This window comes from Sebastes umbrosus, chromosome 12, assembly GCF_015220745.1.
Source record: "Sebastes umbrosus isolate fSebUmb1 chromosome 12, fSebUmb1.pri, whole genome shotgun sequence".
Taxonomy (NCBI): domain Eukaryota; kingdom Metazoa; phylum Chordata; class Actinopteri; order Perciformes; family Sebastidae; genus Sebastes; species Sebastes umbrosus.
Genome location: NC_051280.1, coordinates 2,479,564 through 2,503,128, shown reverse-complemented (window position 1 = coordinate 2,503,128; position 23,565 = coordinate 2,479,564). Strand labels below are relative to the sequence as shown.

The window sequence follows — 23,565 nt, the reverse complement described above, 5'->3', positions numbered from 1 at the left end:
AACAATTCATAGTAAAATAAATTCAAGAAAATGAGTAGTGAGTCTTAATTGAAATATGGGCTAAAAAAACAAAAAAAAACAATAGATAGATGTAAAAAGTCTGACTTTAGTGGCTAAAAATAAAAAATCAGCTAATAAGAGATAAAGCCAATCACGTTGCGTTCCATCCCCCTGTGGAACGTGACGTCACACAAAGCTCTAGGGCTGCTCTCCACAGGTGATTGGTGGCTGCGGCCGTCCAATCACAGGCCGTGTTTTACAGCAAAGTTGTTAACCCCCAACACAGTAGCACTTTGGTGTCCAGCTCTCTAGTTTCAGCCTGCTTTGCATCGACAGGAAAACACCGACTTCTCATCGACAGAGAAACGCTGTTGGACGAGGTGGATAATAAAGCGGACAGCAGCTCTTCCTGCCAGCACACCGGCTCTCCGTTAATGCTTTTCATTACTATAATAACCAACTAGAAGAAGAACTAGCTGAGGCTAACGTTACTGTTAGTCTCTCTCTCTCTAGCTAGCTGCGTCGTGTTGCGTTTCTTTTTTTTTCTAACTTGCAGAAATGTTCCTCATCTGTCTTTAAAACCCACCGACGTGTGCTCAAGCATCGACTTGGTGAGTATTTTACTTGTCATGTTTTATAACTTGAATCGATGATCGAATCAGGAAGGCCCATCTATATATAAATATATCGTGAATTAGTGTGTTTCTGGCATCAGATGATTTCATACACGCAATCAGATTCCTGGCTGGTCAGCTGGATGCGATTCAGCACTAAAAACCTCAAGTTCCTCATCACTTTGCCAGGAGGCTGTGATGTCGACCGATTAAGGCAAATGATATATTTTTTTTGATGTATAAAACCCATAAATCTAGTTCACTAGTTGTTTGCATTAATGGCAGAATGTCGAAAGAAACCTGATCTAGCTTATTAACAGGGAGAGAGAACATCATCAGTGAAGAGTCGATGACAGCTTCACACATGATTTAGATTGTGATTTCACATCAGGGGTTTTTTCATCATCTTTGGTTGGTAAATGTAACATTGTTGGATCAGAGGCTTAAAAGGGTGTGTGGCTAAACAGTGCCAGTCAGGTCCTGTGGTCTGTCAAGGAACTGCTTGGCCCTGGCCTGCATGGGTCTGAATCCCTCATATATCCCCTCCTGCATTATTTACTGTAACCCACAGCAGATCCCATCCTCAAACACACACCTCTTCCTACATGGACTCAATAAAGGTGGGGAAGACTTTTTAGAAACCTCCCGTTATTGAAAGATGAAGTTTGGAAGATCAGCCAGAGACAGAGCTGCCTCATGGTGTCTAGCAGTGGATTTAGTTTATAAATAATAAATACATAATACCAAATGTGTAGAGTTCACTACATCAGGTCAACCACGTCAAGCTATAAATCAGAAAACTACACTAAAAAGGGTTTCGTGTGATTGTGTAAACTCTCTCTGGGTATTGTGGGTCAAACCCCACCCACATGTAGGCTCCAAAGTATGTAGTATGAAAGCACTGTTTGCGAGCTTGAGACAGTCTATTGGTGTGTTTACATGCTTTACTAAGCTTAAAGAAGCTTAGATGGCAAGGTCACAAGTATTCATTTGGAAGACTGAATTATTTCACCCTTGCTCTCGTCATTTTTGCATAATCATCGGATAGGCCACCGAGGCTCTGACTCCAATGCTTGGCTTTTTTTTAAATTATTATTAAAGGAACAGTGTGTAACAATTAGGGGGATCTATTACCAGAAATGGAATATAATATTCATATAACTATGTTTTCATGTATAATCACCTGAAACTAAGAACCGTTGTGTGTTCGTTGGCTTACAATGAGCCTTTTATATCAACATAGGGTCCTCTTCACGGAATCTGCCATGTTGCTCCGCCATGATTCTACAGTAGCCCAGAACGGACAAACAAAAAACACTGGCTTTAGAGATAGCCTTTCACGTTTTTACGTTACCTGAAGGCCACCGTAGTTCTCTGACACGCTTGTGAGACGTTATGGTAAGGACGGCCTCTGAGCGAGGTGAACAGCGTTACCACGGTTTTGCACTCAGTGGCTCACGTTACCCTTGGAAAGGGAGGAATGAGCGGAGGGGTACTCAGTTGGTTGCAATCTGCAACCACACCACTAGATGCCACCAAATCCTGCTCACTGTGCCTTTAATAGCAAGGCTGGTAATTATCTGCAAATTTAAGTGTTTCAAGGCATTCATCTACAATACAGCTTAATATCAGTGTAACAAACTTCTAAATGGGAAGATACATTTTCAGAAAGCAGGCATCAATATTGTAGTGACTACTATATTATATCATGGTTCCGATTATACAGAATTTAGCAGACATGTTGTTGAGTCTTAGTGTCTTTAACACACAGGAACATGCACATATGTTCTTTCATCCAAATTTCAGACAGCAATGCCTCATGGCAATGGGCCCAACTGTCTGACTAGTGGTGTGGTTGTAGATTGCAACCATCTGAGTACCCCTCCGCTCACTCCTCCCTTTCCAGTGCAAAACCGTGGTAAGGCCGTTCACCTCGCTCAGGGGCCTTCCTCACCATAATACCACTACTTTAGGAGCAACAGAAGTCAGACGGCGGCTCGCGGGACCACGGTTTTGCACTCTGTGGCTCACGTTACCGTTTCACAAGCGTGTCAGAGAACTCTGGTGGCCTTCAGGTAACGTAAAAACGTGAAAGGGTCTCTCTGGAGTCAGTGTTTGGTTTGTCCGTTCTGGGCTGCTGTAGAAACATGGCGGAGCAACATGGTGGACTGCGTGAAGAGAACCCGCTCCCTATGTAGATACAAACAGCTGTTTCAGGTGATTATACACTAAAGAAAACAGTTATGAATATTATATTCCATTTCTGCCAATAGATCCCCATAATTGCTACACACTGTTCCTTTTAAATAAGTATGCATCTCAATATTGTAAGAGTGCAATATTGTAATATTGCTGACTCCGTATTGATGATGTATCACAAGTAGGACTAGGATGAGACATTTTGAGGAATCAATAATATGTCGATACAAAAATATCAATAAATGTCAATAGTTTTGTCCTAAATGAAAACAGCTAGTTAATATTCTTCTCCTGGGGTTTCATTTGCCTCAGCGCTCATGATCACAGTGCTGCTTTGCATAACAGAAATCCTTCCTGATGGATGATAAGTGCACATCTGGACAGGTTCCTTTGGGGGTGGGTAGCAGTTGAATTGTTAGGAAATGTATGTCGGCAGGGTTTAACTTTTAGAATACAGAGACCTCTAGTGGCATTCAGGTCCAGCGTCGGGTTCGTCCCTTTTACATCGCACATATTTTTGATCCAGTGGAAACTGAACATAAGAAATAAGAGTCTACAGCCACACCAGGACTTTAGCCAAACGTTAACGTTGGCCTGCTAAAGCTGGGCATACACTGTACGATTTTTAGCCCATTTCTGGCCTGAATTTTGAGCCGCACGACTCATTTTAGAGTCATACCGAATTTCAGCTTCGTCGGGCGTTGTTTTCCGTGCAGTGAGTGTACAGGGGCTGATGAGGACCGCTTAACTCCTCCCGACAGGCAGTTGGAGAGTCAGAAGAATTTCGGACATGTCAGAAGTTTTGGTCGTCCGTCTACAGACTCTCACACAGTTGAAGCAGAGCCACGATTATGGACAAGCCATAATGTCCACGTTTTCCTCGCCACCTGCGAGTCCATATAATGTTACGCTGCTGCCTCTTTGTTTTTTTAGACATTTCAGCAGAAAAGATGGCACAGATGGTCAAGGCAGCACATTTCTGCCTTGTTAGCATTGTAGTATTTTTAAGCAAATGAAGACACCGTTTTCTTGAGTTCCTTGTTTGTTTATTCGAGAGATGAGGCACCAAGTCTGCATAGTCGGAGAAACCTAACCCTGGCATCCTACATGCTCTTTTTACACACTTTCCGACATCACCTTCTCTATTCTTTCACTCCCTAACCTTGAACCATCAGAGACACATCCAGTTGGTTTCACATAAAAAAAACAGGAGAGACAGAGGTACATTGTAGTTCACACAGGGCACAGAGAACATGTTCTTACATGTTTTTGCAGAGGCCTTTGCCTTCCACACAGTAGTAAATAAAATATATTATAACAGTAAAAAGGCTGATTATACACTACAGCATTGTGACCTGTACAGACCTCTGCTAGCAAACAAACTTTACCTACCTCGGAGCTTTCAAACAAATCTTTATTGACAACTGTCAACAGCCAGAAGCCGACGGGCCGTGTTTTTTTTCTTCTGTTTTACACGTACAGTGTGAGCTCTCAGGTGGTGGCTGACAATCAGACCGTACAGTGTGAACACATAAATCGTGAGCTTTGGCTTTTCATCATAAACGATCTACCCGTATAGTAGGAGCAGGAAGTACACAACAACATTCCTAAAATCCTACAGTGTAGGCCCAGCTTAACATGCTCACAATGTCAATGCTAACGTGCTGAAGTGCAGCACATTTAATGGTTACCATGTTCACCGTTCTAGTTCAGTGTGTTCGCATGCTAACATTTACTGTTTAGAATTAAACACAAAGTACAGCTGGGACTGACGTCGGTGTGGAAGTTCTTCAGTGTGAGTGAAGAAGTTGTCACAACTGTAAAATAATCCGTGGAGGAACAACCTTAAAAACATCTGGAACAACTGACCTAATCAGACTCTTATTATATTGTAATTAATTCCCACGATGCTGCTCAGAGTGATCACTGTGACCGGCTCGTCTGCCGACAGCACGGAGCTAACATTAACGGAGGTTCACTTGAGTTACATTACGATGCGTTCAACTCAGTAAAACGTCTATTGGGCGATGGTATATTATAATACTATTATTGTGTGTTCAAATGTATTATTTGCAACTATATAGCAACTTGAATAAATACAGTTGTTTGAAGGAGATGTTTTTCACAACAATATAAAATAGATAATAGAGAGAGAAATATGACCTGTTTAACTTCCTAACATGAGCTCCAAGCAGCTTGTAATATATAATTAGAACTACTGATGCCAAGATTTTTTTTTTAATCAAAGCAAATATTTAAATAAAAATAAAATAATTTATTTTCATCATTTGAAATGTATGCTCTTATGCAAATAACCACAATAGATGACAATATCAAAGTAAAAGGATAACGTGGAGTTTTTGATGGTTTACACTGACTTCGGGACAGTTGAAATTATTTGTTGAGGCGGTTTCTGGGGCGGTTGTGAAAAAATTTAGTCTGGAGCCTTGCTGTCACTTATAGTTCTTATAAAGAAAATCTGAATTGGCAGGTCAGACTTCTTAGAAAAACTCGACCAAGAAAATTGCAATCGGTTCATCTCTACTAATGAGCCTGCATGTGACATAGGAAGGGGAGCCAAATGTGAATGGCTTGTTGAATCACATGTTTTCTGATTCAGGCAGCCCACAAAAAAACTGACTGGGTTGTCTTATTTCACAGTTTGCGAGTTGGTAGACACTCCAGATACCCAAATGTACTGTATGTACACAAGCACTGAAAAAGTGAGTTATTAACGATATGTCTCCTTTAAAGCTGAAGTAGGCACAATTGGAGCAAATATTATTTTTTTTTAAAGTTATTTTTATAAAACGATCACTACTGATAGTAGTATATACATGAAGCAGGTCATCTGAAAAAAAAAAACGTGCCTCTGTGTCCTCCGGTGCTCATAACGGCATCTGCAGGATTCCACAGACCGAAGGAAAACAACCAGTCAGAGCCGACCAGCTTCCGTCTATGAGAGCCACGAGTCAATCAATCGCGAACTAGGCAGCGCTTATCAAACATGAATCAATATTCTGTTACTGTAATGCCTATTTCTCTCCTCAAATGTTTTCAGAAACATCTTGTAGTGTACTGTTTAGCTGTAAAATGAGAAAGTTTGTGACCCAGCAACCATGTTGAGATCTCTTGAGGAAATACCACGCACCACTTGCATGACCGGATGACAGCCAATAGGAACGCTCTCTCTCTCTCTCTCTGGAATGACGTGTGATTGGCCAAAATCTCCAATCACAGGCTAGGGCTGTATTCGAAACCGCATACTGCATACTACTCAGGAGCGCAGTATGCAGTATACAGTACATACTGCATACTGTGTTCCTGAGTAGTATGCAGTATGTGACAGTTAAAGTGATGTATTTAGCAGTATGCTAGACGAGGCTTAAGCCTTCAAACCAGCTCTTGAAGCACAGGACAAAAAAACTAACTTGTACCACTATTACAATATTATCAAAAAATACAACTTTGATTTTGTTGTTTATGTTCTGCTTGTTTACTTTATAAGATACTGCAGGTTTAAACTATTTATTCTAACAGCTCATAAAGAAGTCCGACAAACAGGATCATCAACGAGGAGAGACGGGAAATATAAAACATTCATCCACAACATTTACTTTACTCAAACTGCTTTTTCAGTTACAGCAAAAAAAAAAGTGGACTGATTTCCCTCCAGATATTAGAGAAATGTTAAAAGTGTCATGTTGTCTCAGCAGGAACCTCTCTGCCCCGTCAGAAGCTGCTCTTTCCCTCGCCACTCTGCTGCTCTGCAGCCGCTCTGTGAGCGTCACTGGCCGGCTCTCCAGCGAGCTACGCCCGCGGGCGATTGTGGCGCTTTTTAACTCGAAAAAAGGCAGATAAACACAGGTTCCTGTTAATTTATAATGCACATCTGTGTTGTGATATTTAAACAAACTATCCGTCAACAAGGAAATAAAAGCCTCTCGTCTACGAGACCGGAGTGAGCTCCAGCAGCTCATAGCGGTCTCTGAGCGTGACTACCCGGCTTGCTGGCAGCGACCCGGGCAGGCGCTCGTTGGCTGTCACGGTATTCTGTGGAGCTTCTAAACTCCGACAACGGTGGAACAAATGTTCGATTCGCCATCTAACTTCGTAAAACTGCCGATATTAATAATCTACACAGTTGATTTCTCGCCTCAAAAACTTTCAGAAGTGAATTTAGTGTTGAAATGGCTACAAAAAACGTAAAAAACGAGCAGCTTTTGGCTGCTGTTTTTGTACCCGTAGCCTGTGCTGTTCCGGCGCTTTGCATTGTGGGATACAGTAGGCAAGATAGACTGGTCTGATGCATACTGGAGTATTTTTCCAAATCAGTACGTCATCCGGGTATTTTTGGCATACTGTAGATTTTGCTTTTGTTCGCATACAGCATACTACATACTACATTTTGGCCAAATCAGTACGTACTACTAGTATAGTATGCGGTTTCGAATACAGCCTAGATGTTCTAAAGCCTGAAAACAGAGCCATGAGGAGGAGCAGAAGTCTAGTTTTCTCTCAGAACACTTGAATTACAACATGCTGAAAGGTTATTATGGGATTTTTTGCCCAATGATGCCAAAAATATGTACTGCCTACTGAAGCTTTAAGTGACAATCGAGTCACTTGTTGGTGGTTGCAAACTAAATAAATCTGTTCAGTGGGAATTAACTAAACACAAGAGTCCATTTAGCGATGCCCATGAACACAGCCAGGTGTGGCTGTTGGAGGGTTGGACCAGACAGCACTGCTGACAATTATAATCAGGTGGTGGACTAATGTTTCCACTTTGCTCCGCCCAGACATCCCTCTCCAAAACCCCCTTTTTCATTAACAGGTGAAACATCTATGTTGAGTTTCTTTTCTAATCGGACTTGCATGCTGCTTGGTTTATCTTTTCCTGTTTTCCTGCAGAGCTTTTGGCTAAATTGTCCTTGTTGATCTTGTCAATTGGCTCTCAGGTCCTCATGATGCAGTCAGTGGATTTAATGATGAGAAGTGAACCTCCGTTGTTCCCCTGGGTGGACCCTGGCTAAACCTAATGTCGACAACAGGTAAGGTGTTTTAATGATTGTAAAATATTATTCTGACCTTGTCAAACATTATTAACGAGCACTCTGGATGTCTTTAGCTCTCGTTGTGTGGCATGCTAAACGCAGAACCCATCAGTTCTCAATTCCCCAAATCCATGAGGTCTGCTGGAGTTATCCAAACTGAAGAATGTGCACACTCATGGAGCTGCACAGTGTTTTGGATATAAATATTCAGCAAATGGTGTGTGTGCAGTGTGTCTGTGTACTGCATTCAAACCGACATGTTGGTGCCCTGAAAGTGAGATCCTTTACCAGAAGAGGGCGACATTGTTCAGGTGGTGAGCCTGCAGAGTTTCACCTGGAATAAACATTATTTTGAAAGTGGGCTGTTAGAGGATGATAGATACCGTTCAGTTGATCTGGTTGGCAGGAAGAGTTACTTCTGTTTTATTCTAGGCGTTGGCCAGAGTAGATAACTGCTACCCCTGTTGAGGATTTTGTTCCTACAGTTTCGCACCAAAAGCATAAAACCAATAAAGCAAATCTTCAGAATAAAGTAGTATTTTACTTGGGATAGTTTTGAATAAAATAACAATAATCTGGTTCAGGGTAGTTGTACTGTATTTCCTAAGGGGAGCCTGTTTTATTAAACCAGCTAACACCCATTTTAATGTCCTTTTTATAACATCAGTGTATGACTAAGAGGAAAAGTTACACAACTGCATAAACGTGGTAAACAGATGTGCTTTGATTTCTCATGATTTGAGAGGTCTGGTAAAAACAAAATATGATGTTCATGGATATTTAATATTCAAATATGGACTGCACTGTCAATAAATATATAAATTAACACCAAATTTTAAAGAATCAGAAATACTTTATTGATCCCAGGGCGTCACAGTTGCTCTTATTTAAAAAAAAATAGAAGAAAAATAGAAATAAAGGAGTATTTAACATGTGAATTATGTACATAATACTACAATATACAAAAACAATATAGCTAGAGTAATATAAATAAGAAATCAATTCAATTCAAATCATTTTATTTGTCCCCGAGGGGCAATTGTAGAGGCTCGTAGAGTAGTACAAATAATAACACAATACAGGACATTTTGAAACATCTTGAAAGTTAAAAATAATGATACGAATACTTGTGAAATACTTAAAATAGTACAATTTGAGAAATGAGAAATATGTACAAAAATGTGCATCAAATATATACAATATATAGCCACAGTGTAAATAAAGAATTAATGGAATAAGTAATGCCATAAATTTTAATTATCATTGACTGCTGCAAATTTGACAAAATTGTGACATTAATCATAACTTTATTTTTTGTTAAACACGTATGAATCAATTTTCTTAATTTTTAAATTAATGTATCTATTTCGGCTTATATACAATTTATCTAGTGATTGAATATAAGTTATTTTTTTACCGTAACGTATTTATCCTGCTTTTCTATTTTGATATTTAATTAATTTTACAATCCATTATTTTGTTATTTTATTTTATCTGCGCACTATCTATCTATTTCTCGCCATGCCTACTGTTAATTTCAATAATTGATGTGTATGTGTGGAGAGGAGTTCGTTAGTTTGCAAGAAAGTGCCCCCTTCCCCCCACCCCCGCAACGCGCAAGCGCTCGGGATCGTGTGGGAATGGTCGGTCCGTGAACTGGGGGGTTGGACCGCTCCGAGCGAAACCGAGCAAAAGAGTTTTAAATGTCCGCCATGTTGTCCATGGCGCACTGAACCACCGATAGGGAGCGGAGCGTCGGAAAAAAACAGTCCGAGAGAGAGCGACCAAGATCCGGGCCTTTCCCCCGGCTCCGTATGGCGACGCCCTAAATACCAAGCTACAACCACTTCGACACGTTAGAACAGAGATAACCTGCACAGAAACATCCATGAAAGCTCCACTCGGTACCGTGTTGAATATCAGGAGATCCGACAGATTTATATTGCATCTCGAGTTGTGAGAAAATATGAGTAAATTGTCGTTTCGGGCGCGGGCGCTGGACGCTTCCAAGCCACTACCCGTCTTCCGCTGTGAGGATTTACCCGACCTACACGAGTATGCATCCATTAACCGGGCCGTGCCGCAGATGCCGACGGGGATGGAGAAAGAAGAGGAATCGGTATGCTTTTTAACCGTCTGAAAGATGTGGAGAATATGTGCTTTGGTTTTATTTTTATTTCTTCAAGAGGCGTCCCTCTTTCTTTTTTTCTGCGCAAGCTTTCACAAAATGGCGGCCAGTTTTTTCCTCAGCAGAAACACGACGTTATTGTGTTGTAAAAGGCTCCTATGGGAGGCTGGGGTGACTGTTTGGGTTATACGGGAACGCATTGTGTCGTTATGGGATAGAATTACCCGGTTTGGTCGGTTTATTTGTGCGTGAGGTGATTTTCTGAGTACAAAGGAGTCATGTGACTTCAGCAATGCCGACATTTTGTCTCGTCTCGTCGGGCCGGCGGCCTGGTGTTCTGGTGTTGGCGTAATAGCGAAGCACCAGGGCAAGGGGGAGCTCGTGGTTTCACATTATAGAGATGTGGCATCTCTGTGCTGCTATCAGACACAAATGTCAACACTGCTGCCATCATGCATTGAGGGGGAACTCGGTCTCTTGAACAGTCTCGTGCATGTGTGTGTCTTTGCTCATATTGTTATTGTGTGTTGACATGATTTAGACCTTTTTGCTTTAGTGCAGGTTCTCACAGTAAGCTATAGCACTTTGTTATGCCATTATGATGCAGCCCTTCATGTTTGTTTGCATGGAGGCTGTGATACTTCACTGTATTTATATGATGTAGCTGTAAACCATTGTTTGAACACTAACCGCACTGGGTTAACCATGCTGCTTGGGTAGAGAGATATTATATTGTTAAATCTCCCAGTTTGTGCACCACTAACCTGGAGAGATTTCAACCTATGTTGACGGTGTAGATTGTGTTACAAGTGGTTCCTCAGTATAGCTGGTTGTGACCGCAATAACAGTCTCTGTAGACATTTGATTTTCCAGATTAGAACAATCCCACAAACCAAACTCTCCAGCCCTTGTACGAAGTTCAACTAATTTAACAGCTCTGCCAGCTATTTTGGCAGATAATTAGCTTTGGCCTTATTGTATTATGACAGTAAAGTTGGCTAAAGAAGGTGAGTTTCAGGGATGCACTAACCATTGTGCTTCCAGCACTTGGTTATGCCATTATGATGCATCCCTTCCTGTTTGTTTGTATGGAGGCTGTGATACTTCACTGTATTTATATAATGCAGCTGTTGTCATTCAGTTGTTGCAACTATTGTCTGAACCGTAAAACGCACTGGGTTAACCATGCTGCTTGTGTAGCAGTCGGAGAGATATTATATTGTTAAATTTCCCCGTTTTGCACCACTAACCTGGTGAGATTTCAATCTATGTTGATGTTGCAGATTGTGTTACAAGTGGTTCCTCAGTTGACCGCAATAACAGTCTCTCTGGTTTCCCAGTGTAGACATTTGATTTTCCAGATTAGAACATCCCACAAACCAAACTCTCCAGCGCTTGTGCGAAGTAACAAATTGAACAGCTCTTCCAGCTGTTTTGGCAGATAATTGACTTTGGCCTTATTGTATTATGACAGTCAAGTTGGCCTAAGAAGGTGAGTTTCAGGGATGCACTCACCATTGAGTGAGGAAAATAAACAAAGTCTGCTTCCTGCACTTGGTTATGCTGCGTTGTTGTGGTTATCTTTAGGATGCAGGGGGTTGTTTATAAACTAGACGCACCCGTGGGAAACTTGTCCATTCATTTTCATGCCATGTATTAGACAACTGCCCTTATTCTGGGTCCTCTGAGCAGCTGTTCCCTGAGTATTGTTTTGGATTCTGACCCAGCAGTCTTGACTAATGTTTAAATAAAAGGGGGAGCAAAAGGGGGAATATCACTACAGATATCCCAGGTGGATACTGTTATTATTCAGTATGTTGCAGTCAGTCTGCCTCCCCACTCTTGTGTGGTGGCTCAGTGTCAGGGGTTCAGTGTGTCAGATGGCACAGCAGGCTGGCAGACCAGCAGCACGTGGCGCTCAGGAGGAGATCAGGACACCGGGAGGAGGAGGAAGGTGGGGGTTGCTGTCACTTCAAAGTCTGTGTTCTGCTCAGCTGGAGTGCTCCGTTATGTAACAGTCATATTAACATAAGAGATAGGCCAAGGCCTGCTGCATGCTGACTGTTCAGAGCTGTCTGTTCTGAAATTCTACGTTGGGTGTTAGATGGAAATATGGTTTGTAGATACTGTATGTCTTTTTACATGACTGTCAGCATTTATGGTCATGGCTGTGTATAGGCAAGAAACTGGCGATACGATACTTGTCATGATACTGGGGTAACGATTCAATATATTGTGATACTGTAAGCAAGGCTATTGCAATTTTTTTATTTATTTTTCATTTAATTTCAGGAAAACTGTCATAGTATAAAGACACACCAGAAATACACCATTTTAGAGGAGGCAAAAACAACAAATGTACACTGCATGTTAAAAAAAACTGCATGGATTTTGCCCATGTGATTATCATAAAGTGGGCATGTCTGTAGAGTGGAGACTCGTGGGTACCCATAGAACCCATTTTCATTCACATATCTTGAGGTCAGAGGTCAAGAGACCCCTTTGAAAATGGCTGTGCCAGTTTTTCTTCAACAAAAATTAGCATAACGTTTGAGCATTATTTAACCTCCTTTGTGACAAGCTAGTAAGACATGGTTGGTACCAATGGATTCCTGATGTTTTTTAGTTTCATATGATGCTATTGACTTCACTGGCTATAAAACTAAGCCCGCTACATCCCCCGAAAGATCAAGTAGTGGCAAGGCCCAATGTCGGGCTGTCGGATTTTTAAGAGGTTAATTAAAAAAAATCTATTTTTTTGGAGAATCAAAACAGTATTGCACAACATAATATCGCGATACTCATGTATATCAATATTTTCTTACACCCTTACTTATGGTGTATTTTTGCTTCCCTGATTCTTCACTCATTGATCAACACAGGGGATGGTGCCTGGCATTTCTGGAGATGCGCTTGACCTCAGTGTTGTGTGGTCTGCGGGGTGACTGTGTGGCCTCCCTTTACTTCCTGACTCTGCTAGTAGAGCTGTTGAACTTAGACCACAGAGCAACTTTAGGTATAGGCCTTTCTGTATGCTACATTTAGCTACCATTTACTGAGCACACTTGCTTTCTCTGTTGCTGCTGGACCTGCCTTTCAGGAATCATCGCTCAGTCCAGCATGTGGTTTTGTAATTTACAGGCGGTGTGTGTGTATGTAGCGTGGCTTGACTGAAGAGCCGTCATCGCCGAAACTCCCTCAGCACGTGCGGCTTGTTTGTTTTGGGCCAGACACTTTGTCTTGTGTTTACGTTTGGGTGAAAGTGAGGTCAGTGTCTGCGGCCCTGGTGGGAACCCACAGGCATCTGTTGTGTTTGCCTCTTTGCCAGACACAGTTCCACAGTTCTTGTACTCACACACACTAACGGACACACATTCTGGCAGGCCACCAGTTTCCCAGTGTGTAACCTTGCTGGGTGGGAATGTGGGGCATGTCACCTGTCCAAAGTCTCTACAGCCTACATGCTGTGAGACTGAAAGTTGCCTTTGTCAGCTGTTTTCCCCTTTTTCATTCAGTGTTGACAAGTTTTGTATGGTATGTGGGCAGCGTGGGAAATTACCAGCCTCCAGGCGGGTTCTTGGATCTAACTCCGCATTTAGTTTGACAGCTAGACAAGCCTCAGCTGGAATAACTTCTGAGAATGACCAGTGAATTTAGGAATTTTCCAGTTATTGGCCCACAGATAAAGGACTTTGTACATTCCTTGTTCGTGAGTCATTGGTTTTACTTCATTTTTATGCAATAGCGGGCCTACCATAGAAGTAGAACGGATATTCCCATTCAAATCAACATAGCAGGATGGTCAGAGCGGCGGCCATTTTTATGTGTACCCTCGCCATTGCCACCGTTGTAGTAGGCTAACCAGTAGGCTACCTCCGGGTCTGAAAAGTGAAGCCAATGCGGAAGTGCCTTAAACTTGCGTTCTTTTTAATAGCCAGCAAACAGTGAGTACGTCCACTTTTTAAATACTGTCTGTGGGGCTGACATAACTTCCGTAAAATCCGACTTGCGGCAAGCCACGGACGCATTCATGCCGGCCAAAGTAAGTACGGTAAGAAAGAAAGTATGAATAGGCCTTAACAGCCGTCGATTCGGCTCTCAGTCTACCTCCACTGCCGGGTTAGCGGCGAACTACGCTCTTTGCGGCCCCACGGACATGTTGTCACCATAACAACAACAATCGCCATTTCAATTTGTACTAGTCAAAATACCATGGCAAACAGTTCAATATATGTCCTACTCCTATTTCTATGGGGTGCACGCTCAAGGCAAGAAAAAAAAAAAATTCTGTCTCAGTTTAACAGCAATGTTTATTTATTTGTGTACTAGAAAGTTTCTCAATGGATGATCAGTAACTTTACAAACTGCCGGGTAAAGTTAGAATCTACCAGCCAAAAGCGCAGTACGATGGCTGCCGTTGATTTCCCACTCCACTTACACTGGGTGTTAAAAAACCGTCCTCTCCCACGGGGTGCATAAAACTGCTTCCTACTGTAGCTACGCGTCCCTCGACAACCCTGCCCGACCAGCCCCTGCGGCTGTCCATCACGCTAAGTGGCATTTACAGTGTCTGGGACAGTAGCTGTCAGAGACGAGACTGGGCAAGGTGGAGGAGGCTCTGGCTGCCTCAGCAGACTTGACAGTGATCAATGTGGTCATTTTAGAAGGCTATTTCTGGACTCTGAGTGGATGTGTGAGAAAGCGAGAGTAAGAGGAAAAAGTGTGTGTGTGAGGGCACCAGCTAATGCTCTTTATTCTGACTGTTCACCTCAATCTAAGTCTATTTATTCTGCAGCAAATAGCCTCGGCCGGGAAAGTAAACAAACGCATTGCTTGATTAGGTTTGGCAGCCAATGTGTTTTTGCTCGAGGCCGTTTGATTTTTATGAGTTTTTCCCTCATTGTGAAGAGGCCTGAGGACGTTGATGCGGAGGTTTAGGCGTCCGCCGGGGGGAGTGATTCAGTGGGAATCGGATAGGAACATGAAGGTTATGCAAGCGTACACGTACAGAGGGGGTCACAGTAAATGCTACAGTTGAATGTGTCGAGTTTCATATGGACGCGCCTCAGGGAGGCACAGAGTAAAACTGAAAGGCTTGTCCACAGCAGCGTCTCCAGCTACATCCTCAGAACAGATAGCCAGAGCACATGGCGCTATAGTAAAATACAATCACTTGCCTGTGGTATAACAGACTGTGTAGAATATTATTATCCCCAAAGGTCCAAATGGCGTTGATGAACACGGTGCTCTGGGACGCAATAAAATAGATTTGATGCAGTAGACTGAAAGTGTTACAGATGACTACAAACAACATGATGGTGTACTGAAGGTCACCCATTGGAAAGTTTACTTTTCTGCCTCTTTGGCATCCTCCTTTTTTTTTTATTAGGGCCCGAGCACGAAAGTGCCAGGACCCAACGGTGTCCTGGCACGAAGTGCAAGGAACCTATTGTTTTTCTGGGTATTATTATTCTTTTTCTGCTGGAATATCGCGTTTTTGACGACCTTAGCCATCCCCAAAACTCACGAAAAGTGGAGTATGCGTCAGAACTGGTGGGAAATTCAATGTTCTGGAGTGACTGGGCTCGGGTTTCTCCAGGGGGCTCCATAGCGCCCCCTAACGTACGCAGTTTTTCAGAGAAAGTTTCTTCGATCTTCACGAAATTCAAGTATGTCATTGCTCACGCCCTCATACCTGGATTAAATGATTTTGAGATTTTTTCGGCAAACAGGAAGTCAGCCATGTTGGATTTCCTGCGTGATTTTAGAATTTACGAACGCATATTTGAAGACTTTAGGATGCACAAAAATTTATGAAACTTTACACGCATATCCAAACTAGTAATTACTTTATTTTAGTAGTGAAATTTTGCTTGGGCGTGGCATATTTGCTCTCTAGCGCCCCCTTATGTCTTTTAGATTTTGAACATACCTTTAGGTACTCGAAAACTCATGAAATTTGGCAAAATGATAGACACCTGTGAACTTTATGTAAATGTGTAGCCATTAGGCTCAGTGTGTTTAGCCGGCTCTATAGCGCCCCCTAACGCGTTGAAATTTTAACTTTGTCAAAGTTGATCCGATATTCATGAAATTTGGTATGCATATCCCACTCATCATTTGAAACATATTCCTCATTGGGTTTCATTAGCTCCGCCCACCCGGAAGTCGGCCATATTGGATTTCATGTCACTTTTAGCGTTTTATTGGCCGCGTACTTTAACGAACTCCTCCTACAGATTTAATCAGATCGATTTGAAATTTGGTCAGGACCATCTTAAGACCTTGAGGATGAAAAGTTATTAAAATCGTGAGTTTTCACTTAACGAGCGGACCGTGGCGTGGCGGCCATTTTCAGCCATTCGCCATGAAACAGGCAGTTATTGTAACTCAACTGTACATAGTCCGATCTGCCCCAAATCTCTCAGGTATGATGGTGGTCCAGTACTGATGACATGTATATGAAAAATTATACTCATAGCCCCGCCCCAAGACGTTAGCCCCGCCCCCTTTCATAACTCATGAACCGTTTGTCGTAGAGTCTTGTGGGAGGTGTCATATCACTCAGCAGAGAGTGCCTGTTTCATTGGTGAAGGTTATGCCCGCCCCCTACACATTAGCCCCGCCCCCTTTCATAACTCGTGATCCGTTTGTCGTAGAGTCTTGTGGGAAGTGTCATATAACTCAGCAGAGAGTGCCTGTTTCATTGGTGAAGGTTATGCCCGCCCCCTACACATTAGCCCCGCCCCCTTTCATAACTCATGAACCGTTTGTCGTAGAGCCTTGCGGCAGGCGTCGTGGCGCTCGTCAGAGTTTCGGTTTCACGGTGCCCGGCCGCGTCGGTCGGCGTCCCGCCAGCATCCCCGACGCGCAAGTAGGGGCGAGGGCCCGTTCATCGCTGCTTGCAGCTTTAATTTATTTTGTTTTGTCGATGGTGAAATGATGAGTGACCAATTAATTTTCCCAGTAGCAAAATCAGTAATAATCAAAATTGTTTTCGTATTGTGTAGAAGCAAGCCAACATTTAGTCTGTTTTAACTGAACTCTGGTGCGGTTTGTTTAGACAGTTGTGAGCACAGTAATCGGACACTATTGCGGACCAAAACAACCGGTCCGAGACACCCCTCTCAAGCGATCTCAGACTGGTTGTTCTGGTCCGCACTACAGTTTGATTACTGCGCTCACAACTGCCTTTCCAAGTGAACCAAAACACAGGCTGCCTGTGTGGGCATTTGTTGAGATGGACACAGGTAAACGACAGGTTAACATGAGTGGGAGAGGACTCACCTGGACTTCTGCATAAGTCCGACGTTTGCTTGCCATCAGGGCCAAAGAGAACATAGAGAATATGCTAAATGAAGTCCGCAAAAATAATGATGTTTAGGCTTGAGAAAACTGGAGGAGGGGATTTGTGCTGAGTCAGAGTGAAGAAACGTTGACACCAATATTTCAAAGTCTGCGATTCTCTGCAGAGAAGTGGCAGCTCCCAAGACAAAAAAGAAATTTGCGCCTTCTTACACGCCCCCTCAGCAAAGCTTTTTTTTATTTGGTCCACTTTAATTTGTGTACTGTGAAAACAAACCAGACTAAATAGAAAACGAACCAAAAGTATCAATTTCACTCTGATTCGGACTAGACAAACGGACTATTCCTTGTGAAAGCGCCCTAAATGAATCAGTAAAAACTGATTAATACCTTTCAAAAATGAGACCTTTCACTACAACGCTCATGTCTGTATATAACAATGCTGTTTTATGTAATGAGCGTTAGCATGATCATTCAACATATAATGTCAAGTTGGACAGGATACGTTATGTTTCTAGTTTAAAATTCCTCAAAACAGTTTGTTCGTCCACATACACCATATGAGTAGAAAAGCCTGCACTGAATGCAGTGAAATACTGCTGCGTGTCTGCAAGGCCTCAGTGAAAGTGTCAAGGACCGTTTGGCTAAACCTTGTAGCAGTGTAAAGCTTGTGTGTGTTTGTGCTGCTATAAAGGCACAGATTGATCCGTGTTCTGCAGTGATCAACTTCAGTTCTGACCTTTGTGCGGTGCCAAGGGAAGCTTACATTAAAACAAAATCCAGCTGACATTAAGCACTAAGCTGAAGAAACGACATATAAAACCAGCTTACATAAATGTTACAGTCGAAAAGTCCAGTCTACCAGACCATCGAACAACGGTTTATTGTTCAGAAGTTGCAGTTAAATTGTGATGTTAAGGCTCATCTCAGGGTGCAGTGCTACTGTAGTGCTGTTAAGTTATATGGAGGTTCTGAATTGCATTTTAGAATTGCTTGATAAATAAATAAATGTATAAAAATCTAGGTAACACGTGGGCAACTGAAAGTTTTATAGTGCACACTGATCCACATGGACAACAAAGCCTTCTGTACGGTGTAGTATATTCTTTCTGCATGGAGATGTAGCTGTAGAGATTGAAGGGAGAATCTGCATTGCTGTGCAGTTGTTAGCTTGTGAATAGGGTTGGTTTGTATGATTTTTATATAAACTGTGAGCTGACTGAAAACTTATTTTACTTATTTATCTATATACGGTTTGTCAATGGAAATTCCACTAAAGGTACTATATCATGATATATATCCATAGAGTGCTCCCGGAATGACATATTTTTGTAGGCCAACCTGGCCGATGGGATTTTTCCATTGGGTTTTGGATTATTGCAGAAAATAAGCTCTGTGCTGAACAAGCGTTTTGGATTCTTACATGTTTTGTTCAGCAAGATAATCTTCACAAATGAACACCACTTTATGATTAAACATTCACAAGTGCGGTATTTATTGATGTATTTTATGTCGTAGAACAAAACGTTAAAATCTCTTCAGTTTGTTAACGACGTTATTTCAGGCATCTCACTAAAAACCCATTAAAAAAAACATTGACTTTGAAACAACGGAACTGGAAGTGCTAAAATGCCAACTTATTTCTGGATTTTAGGACTCATTCCCGCAGCACTCTATTGTGATATAAAATTACACGTACTGTAAAAGATTTTATCCATATTTTACCCTACTTGTAAATCTAGTGTAATGTTGCAGTTACTAAGCTTGATGCAGTCCTGCTGCCAGCACATGAATCCTCAACCTTTAACACTAGTAGCTGTAATTTGAAAAGCTGGGCAGTTGCACACTGGGGCTGTCCATGCAGGTATGTTGGACAGATGCTTGCAGATGAGATGAGAGACAGATATTAGATCTTGCAGTATAAACTGACACATTACCTGTGAAAAAGAAGCAGTGACTTAGCAAGTGTTGGTTGCAGAATTGAGTTTACTGGAGGAACAGCATTAGGTTTCAACCTGGGGAACAACCTCATGAAGTTTAGAATCAAATTCTGATTTCTTTCCCTCTGAGAATGTCGACTGCATTGAATCCCAATGAAGCTCTTCAATACTTGCTAATGTAGTATATCCTCCTACAAGGATATACGTGCATTACACAACAGTGAGTGACTGTGCCATGAGTGACTTAGGCTACATCCACACTAAAAAGGCTGTTTTAAAATGAAAACGATCTCCCTCCCGACCGGCATTTTAAGCCCGTTTTAGAATTTATCTCCATACATACTACCACGCCTGAAAACGCATATCACATGACCATTCACGTACACTGGGCATACGTGTGCCAGTGTAAACAGGAAGCAGCGCTGGACACGGTAATTGACGCAAAGTGCTTGAATAATAGCTTGCCTCCTGTGCTGGTGGGCAGCGGTAGCATTATAAATTGCAGAATTTAACTGCACAACAGCTGCTAGCAACGCTTGTAACCCGTCATCCATGTTGAAATTAACCACTGGTGGTCGAGGCTGATGTCGTTAGTTTTCTTCCGGAAAAGGGTCACGTGATTGGGCGTGACAAATCAGGGAAGGACAAGTCATGACTGATAAGACCCAATCAAGAACGTGGGTGTCTGCGTCATCGTTTTCCAAGGTCTCTGTTTCTGTCCGTCCAGACTAAAATGCAACCCCGGAGTTTTAAATCTAATATGGGGTCAGCAGCGTTTTCAAACATCTGTTTTAGGGGCTTGAAAACGGCAGAGTAGTGTGTATGCCAGGCTTAAATGTAGCAAAAGCTATGCATTTTAAAGTGAAAACGTATTGGTGTGGATGTAGCCTTACAGTGGTTGTTTTTGCAGAAGGCAAAGTCAGTTGCATTCTGTGGAAAAAGACTAATTCACACAGTGTCACTCATTTATTTAAGCACAGCACACACGCTACTTTCTTTTTGACTCATTCACTCACTCTGTCTACCTTCCCTAGACACAGATATTCTCTCCCTGCCCCCTCCTCCTACCCCTGTGTCTCTGACAGCCGCAGGGAAAACAATAAATACACACCTCCTCCCCAGAGAGCTGCTGTACGAGGCCGGCAGCACGCTGCCTTGTTGACAGACTGCCTGCCAGTGGCTCAGCGCCCGGCTCTGGGCCAAAGGCTCTACTACTACTACGACTGACTGGGACTGTTCAGACAAGCAGCCCGCCAGCAAACCAGTTAGTCAGCCATCCAGCCTGTCTGCCTTCCTTCCGGCACACTACCCCTCAATGGGCTTGGCAGCGGCAGGCTCTCGTCACACTTGTGGCGGGTAGATAAGGCCGACTGACAAATACAGTGTCAGGTTGTCCTCTGTAGTGCTCTTGAGATGGTAATGATTAGATGGCAGGTTCAGATTTGTCTGCGTCCAGCTTCTGTACCATTTTAGGCCCGATCTGTAATCTCTTATGACCATGCGAATTACAGATTTATTCTCATATATAATCGAAGAGATATATAAATTCATATATTGAGATTTAAACACTAACTGAAAGATTAAATATAATGCTGCACGATGTATCGTTTCTGCATCAACATTGAATTGTGCACATGTGCAATAGTAACATCGCAGGAAGTGCAATGTCGGCAAATTAACTCAAACATTCAACTATTTTGCTGCTTGATACAAAACGGTACTCATTTTCTATGACTAATTCAGTATTTCTCATTAATTACCTACAGTCTAGGTAGACCTGCCACAGTTTCATAATGAACCAAAAATATAACAACACTTTTTACTTGGAGACGGAAGCTCGGCGTGAGAGGATCCTCTCCCCGGTGCTGGCTGGCACTCGCTAGGCACATTTCCTCCATTTTCCCGGGGCCGTGAACCTTGTGCTTGCTGTGCCCTATCTCCCTGCGGGGAGGGACGGGGCAGTGCGTCAGGGGTTTGTGGTGCTGTCGGCAACCTGCCTGACCCGTCTTGAAACATGGAGCCTGTCTCGTTAAGCATTTTTTTTGCCATCACTATTCATATCTTTACAACCAATGATTAAATTGTTTACTAGAACACAAAATTGTTTATCTAGCCTCTTAATTTTACTCTCAAAATGCACCAATTGATGCATTTAACTTTAAAAAGTTTAGGCACAATATTCCTGCATTTTTTTTCATATCACAATATTTACCACAGAATTATTTTTTTCCCAAATATAGTGCAGCGCCAAATTTAATATCCCAAACTCCGCCTGGCAGTGTAGATTAAGCATGAACTATTTTTAGTATGGTTCTGTTTCACCTGGCAGTCCTGTTTGTTCCTGTACAAGGTGTTTTCATAGATTGTCATATGGTCTGGATGACTAATGTTTCCCAATAATTGGGCTAATCCTCAGTTTCCTCCTCAGGTTGGAGTGTTTTGCTTGTATCTACATGAGTCAGCGTGTTATTTCCCTCCCAGCATGATAAAGTTTATCAGGCTTAATATTAGGTTTCAGTCGGCAATGTTTTGTTTTGTTTTGTTGCTTCACCTAAGTTGAAGCAGCCCTTTGTGAAGATTCTGCTTTTGCGTTTTATAGAACCAACAGCTTTGGTGGATATTCAGACGGCAAAATTAAATGTCATACAGGTTGGTGTTGGTGTTTGCTTTCACTGCATTATGTTTGAAATAGGAAGTTCCAGATGACGGCTCCCAGTGTTGCTGGTAGAGAAAAAAAATATTTCCCCTGCAATAGTTGGAACTTTTCTGTAGAGAATTTCTATAAAAATGTGTCAATTTTAATAATAATGTAAACATAAGTTGAGTCACTGAGTCACCCATCAGCTGTTTTCATTCATGCTTCAAAATCACTGGCTCATTCACAGCTGTGTGGCTTTTATCTGACTGGTGGCATCCAATCATATCTATGCAGCTCTACAGTGTAGCCCCATCAATACCGGATTTTCATGCTGATATCGATATTTTGGGAGTTTTAAAAAGTTGGGAGATGATATATCGACAGACATTTCTAGGGATTACACGAGAACCAATACTTTGGTACCAAGACAATGCCAAAATTCAGAAAACGTGACGGTACCATTTTTCCACAGTACGGCAGGACCAAGAATTAGGGCTCGACTAACAGTGTCCTGTGGACAATAGAAAATGTAATGATGCTACTTTGTGAACAACAAAATGCAGGAGGAGAGCTAGTTAACGTTAGCAGTTATCAGCTAGTGGGCAGCACAGTCCTGCTTGGCTAAAAACGTTAACGTTAATGGAGGTTGCATTGAGTTACATTATGATAAAGCTTATTATGGAGATCTATTCAGTAGTATTGGGCGAAAGTGAATTATAACGCTATCATGACGTGATCAAATGTAATCTTGTAAAACTTTTGGTTTGCTGAGAAACTTGAGGCGGATCATCAGTGTTTAATAATAAATTGGCAAAAAACATTATGCAAACAATAAAGGAGTATATGTTGAAGTACATGATATTATTTTGTTTTTACCGAGGTATCAAGAATCCTGGAATTTCACTGGTAAACTTCTGGCATCGTGACATCTTTTGTTACTTTACGCCCCTGGCCTGATTTGGTGTCATGGCTGGTGTGATCCCATCACAAGATGGTCTCTAGTACTGCGTAGCCATTCTCTTTAAATGGTCAATTTCTTAACGCAAGTGTGTCTGACTGAACTAAGCTGTAGCCGACCATATCACATCGGCTCTAAGCTCATTTAATTGAGATCTTCCACAGAGATAAACAAAATGGTCATTTGGACCTGTCAAAATCTTTTAAATGATTAATTCACAATCATAATATTTGTTTTTTAGCTAAAGCCATCCTTTATTCATCATGTTTCTAAAAGCTCTGTGGGTGTATTATTTTTTTTAAATCATTCATTCACATAAGAATGTTATCAATAACACCTTAAAGTCTTTCAGCTGTGTGGCACCAGCCTTTTTATCCAGTATGCTATCTTGAAGATTTTCATTAAAAGAATGTCTGTTAAAGCTTCAGTAGGCAGACATTTTTTGGCATCGTTGGGCAAAAATTCCATAATAACCTTTCAGCATATTGTAATTCAAGTGTTCTGAGAGATAACTAGACTTCTGTTCCTCCATATGGCTCTGTTTTCAGACTTTAGAAAATCTAGCCTGCGATGGGAGACTTTGGCCAATCACAGGTCATTTCAGAGAGAGACAGCGTTCCTATTGGCTTAGTCCGGCTGGAGGGCGGTGCTTGGTATTTCCTCAGCAGATCTCAACATGCCTGCCGGGTCACAAGTTTTCTCATTTTACAGCTAAACAGTACACTA

At 42.0% G+C, this 23,565-nt stretch overlaps 1 protein-coding gene across 3 annotated transcripts in view; it reads left to right on the top strand.

The window, feature by feature from the left end:
- The first annotated feature begins 282 nt into the window (after nucleotides 1–282).
- LOC119498359 (enhancer of polycomb homolog 1-like) overlaps nucleotides 283–23,565 on the top strand; it is a 48,403-nt gene continuing 25,120 nt past the window's right edge. For 2 of the 3 annotated variants that reach the window (XM_037787177.1, XM_037787176.1), the window contains exon 1: nucleotides 9,495–9,989. In XM_037787177.1, coding sequence (XP_037643105.1) covers nucleotides 9,837–9,989 — 153 coding nt within the window. In that variant the 5' untranslated portion in view covers nucleotides 9,495–9,836. Of the gene's footprint in view, nucleotides 612–7,774; nucleotides 7,868–9,494; nucleotides 9,990–23,565 lie in introns of those variants that run through there. The other variant, XM_037787178.1, reaches the window with a different exon arrangement.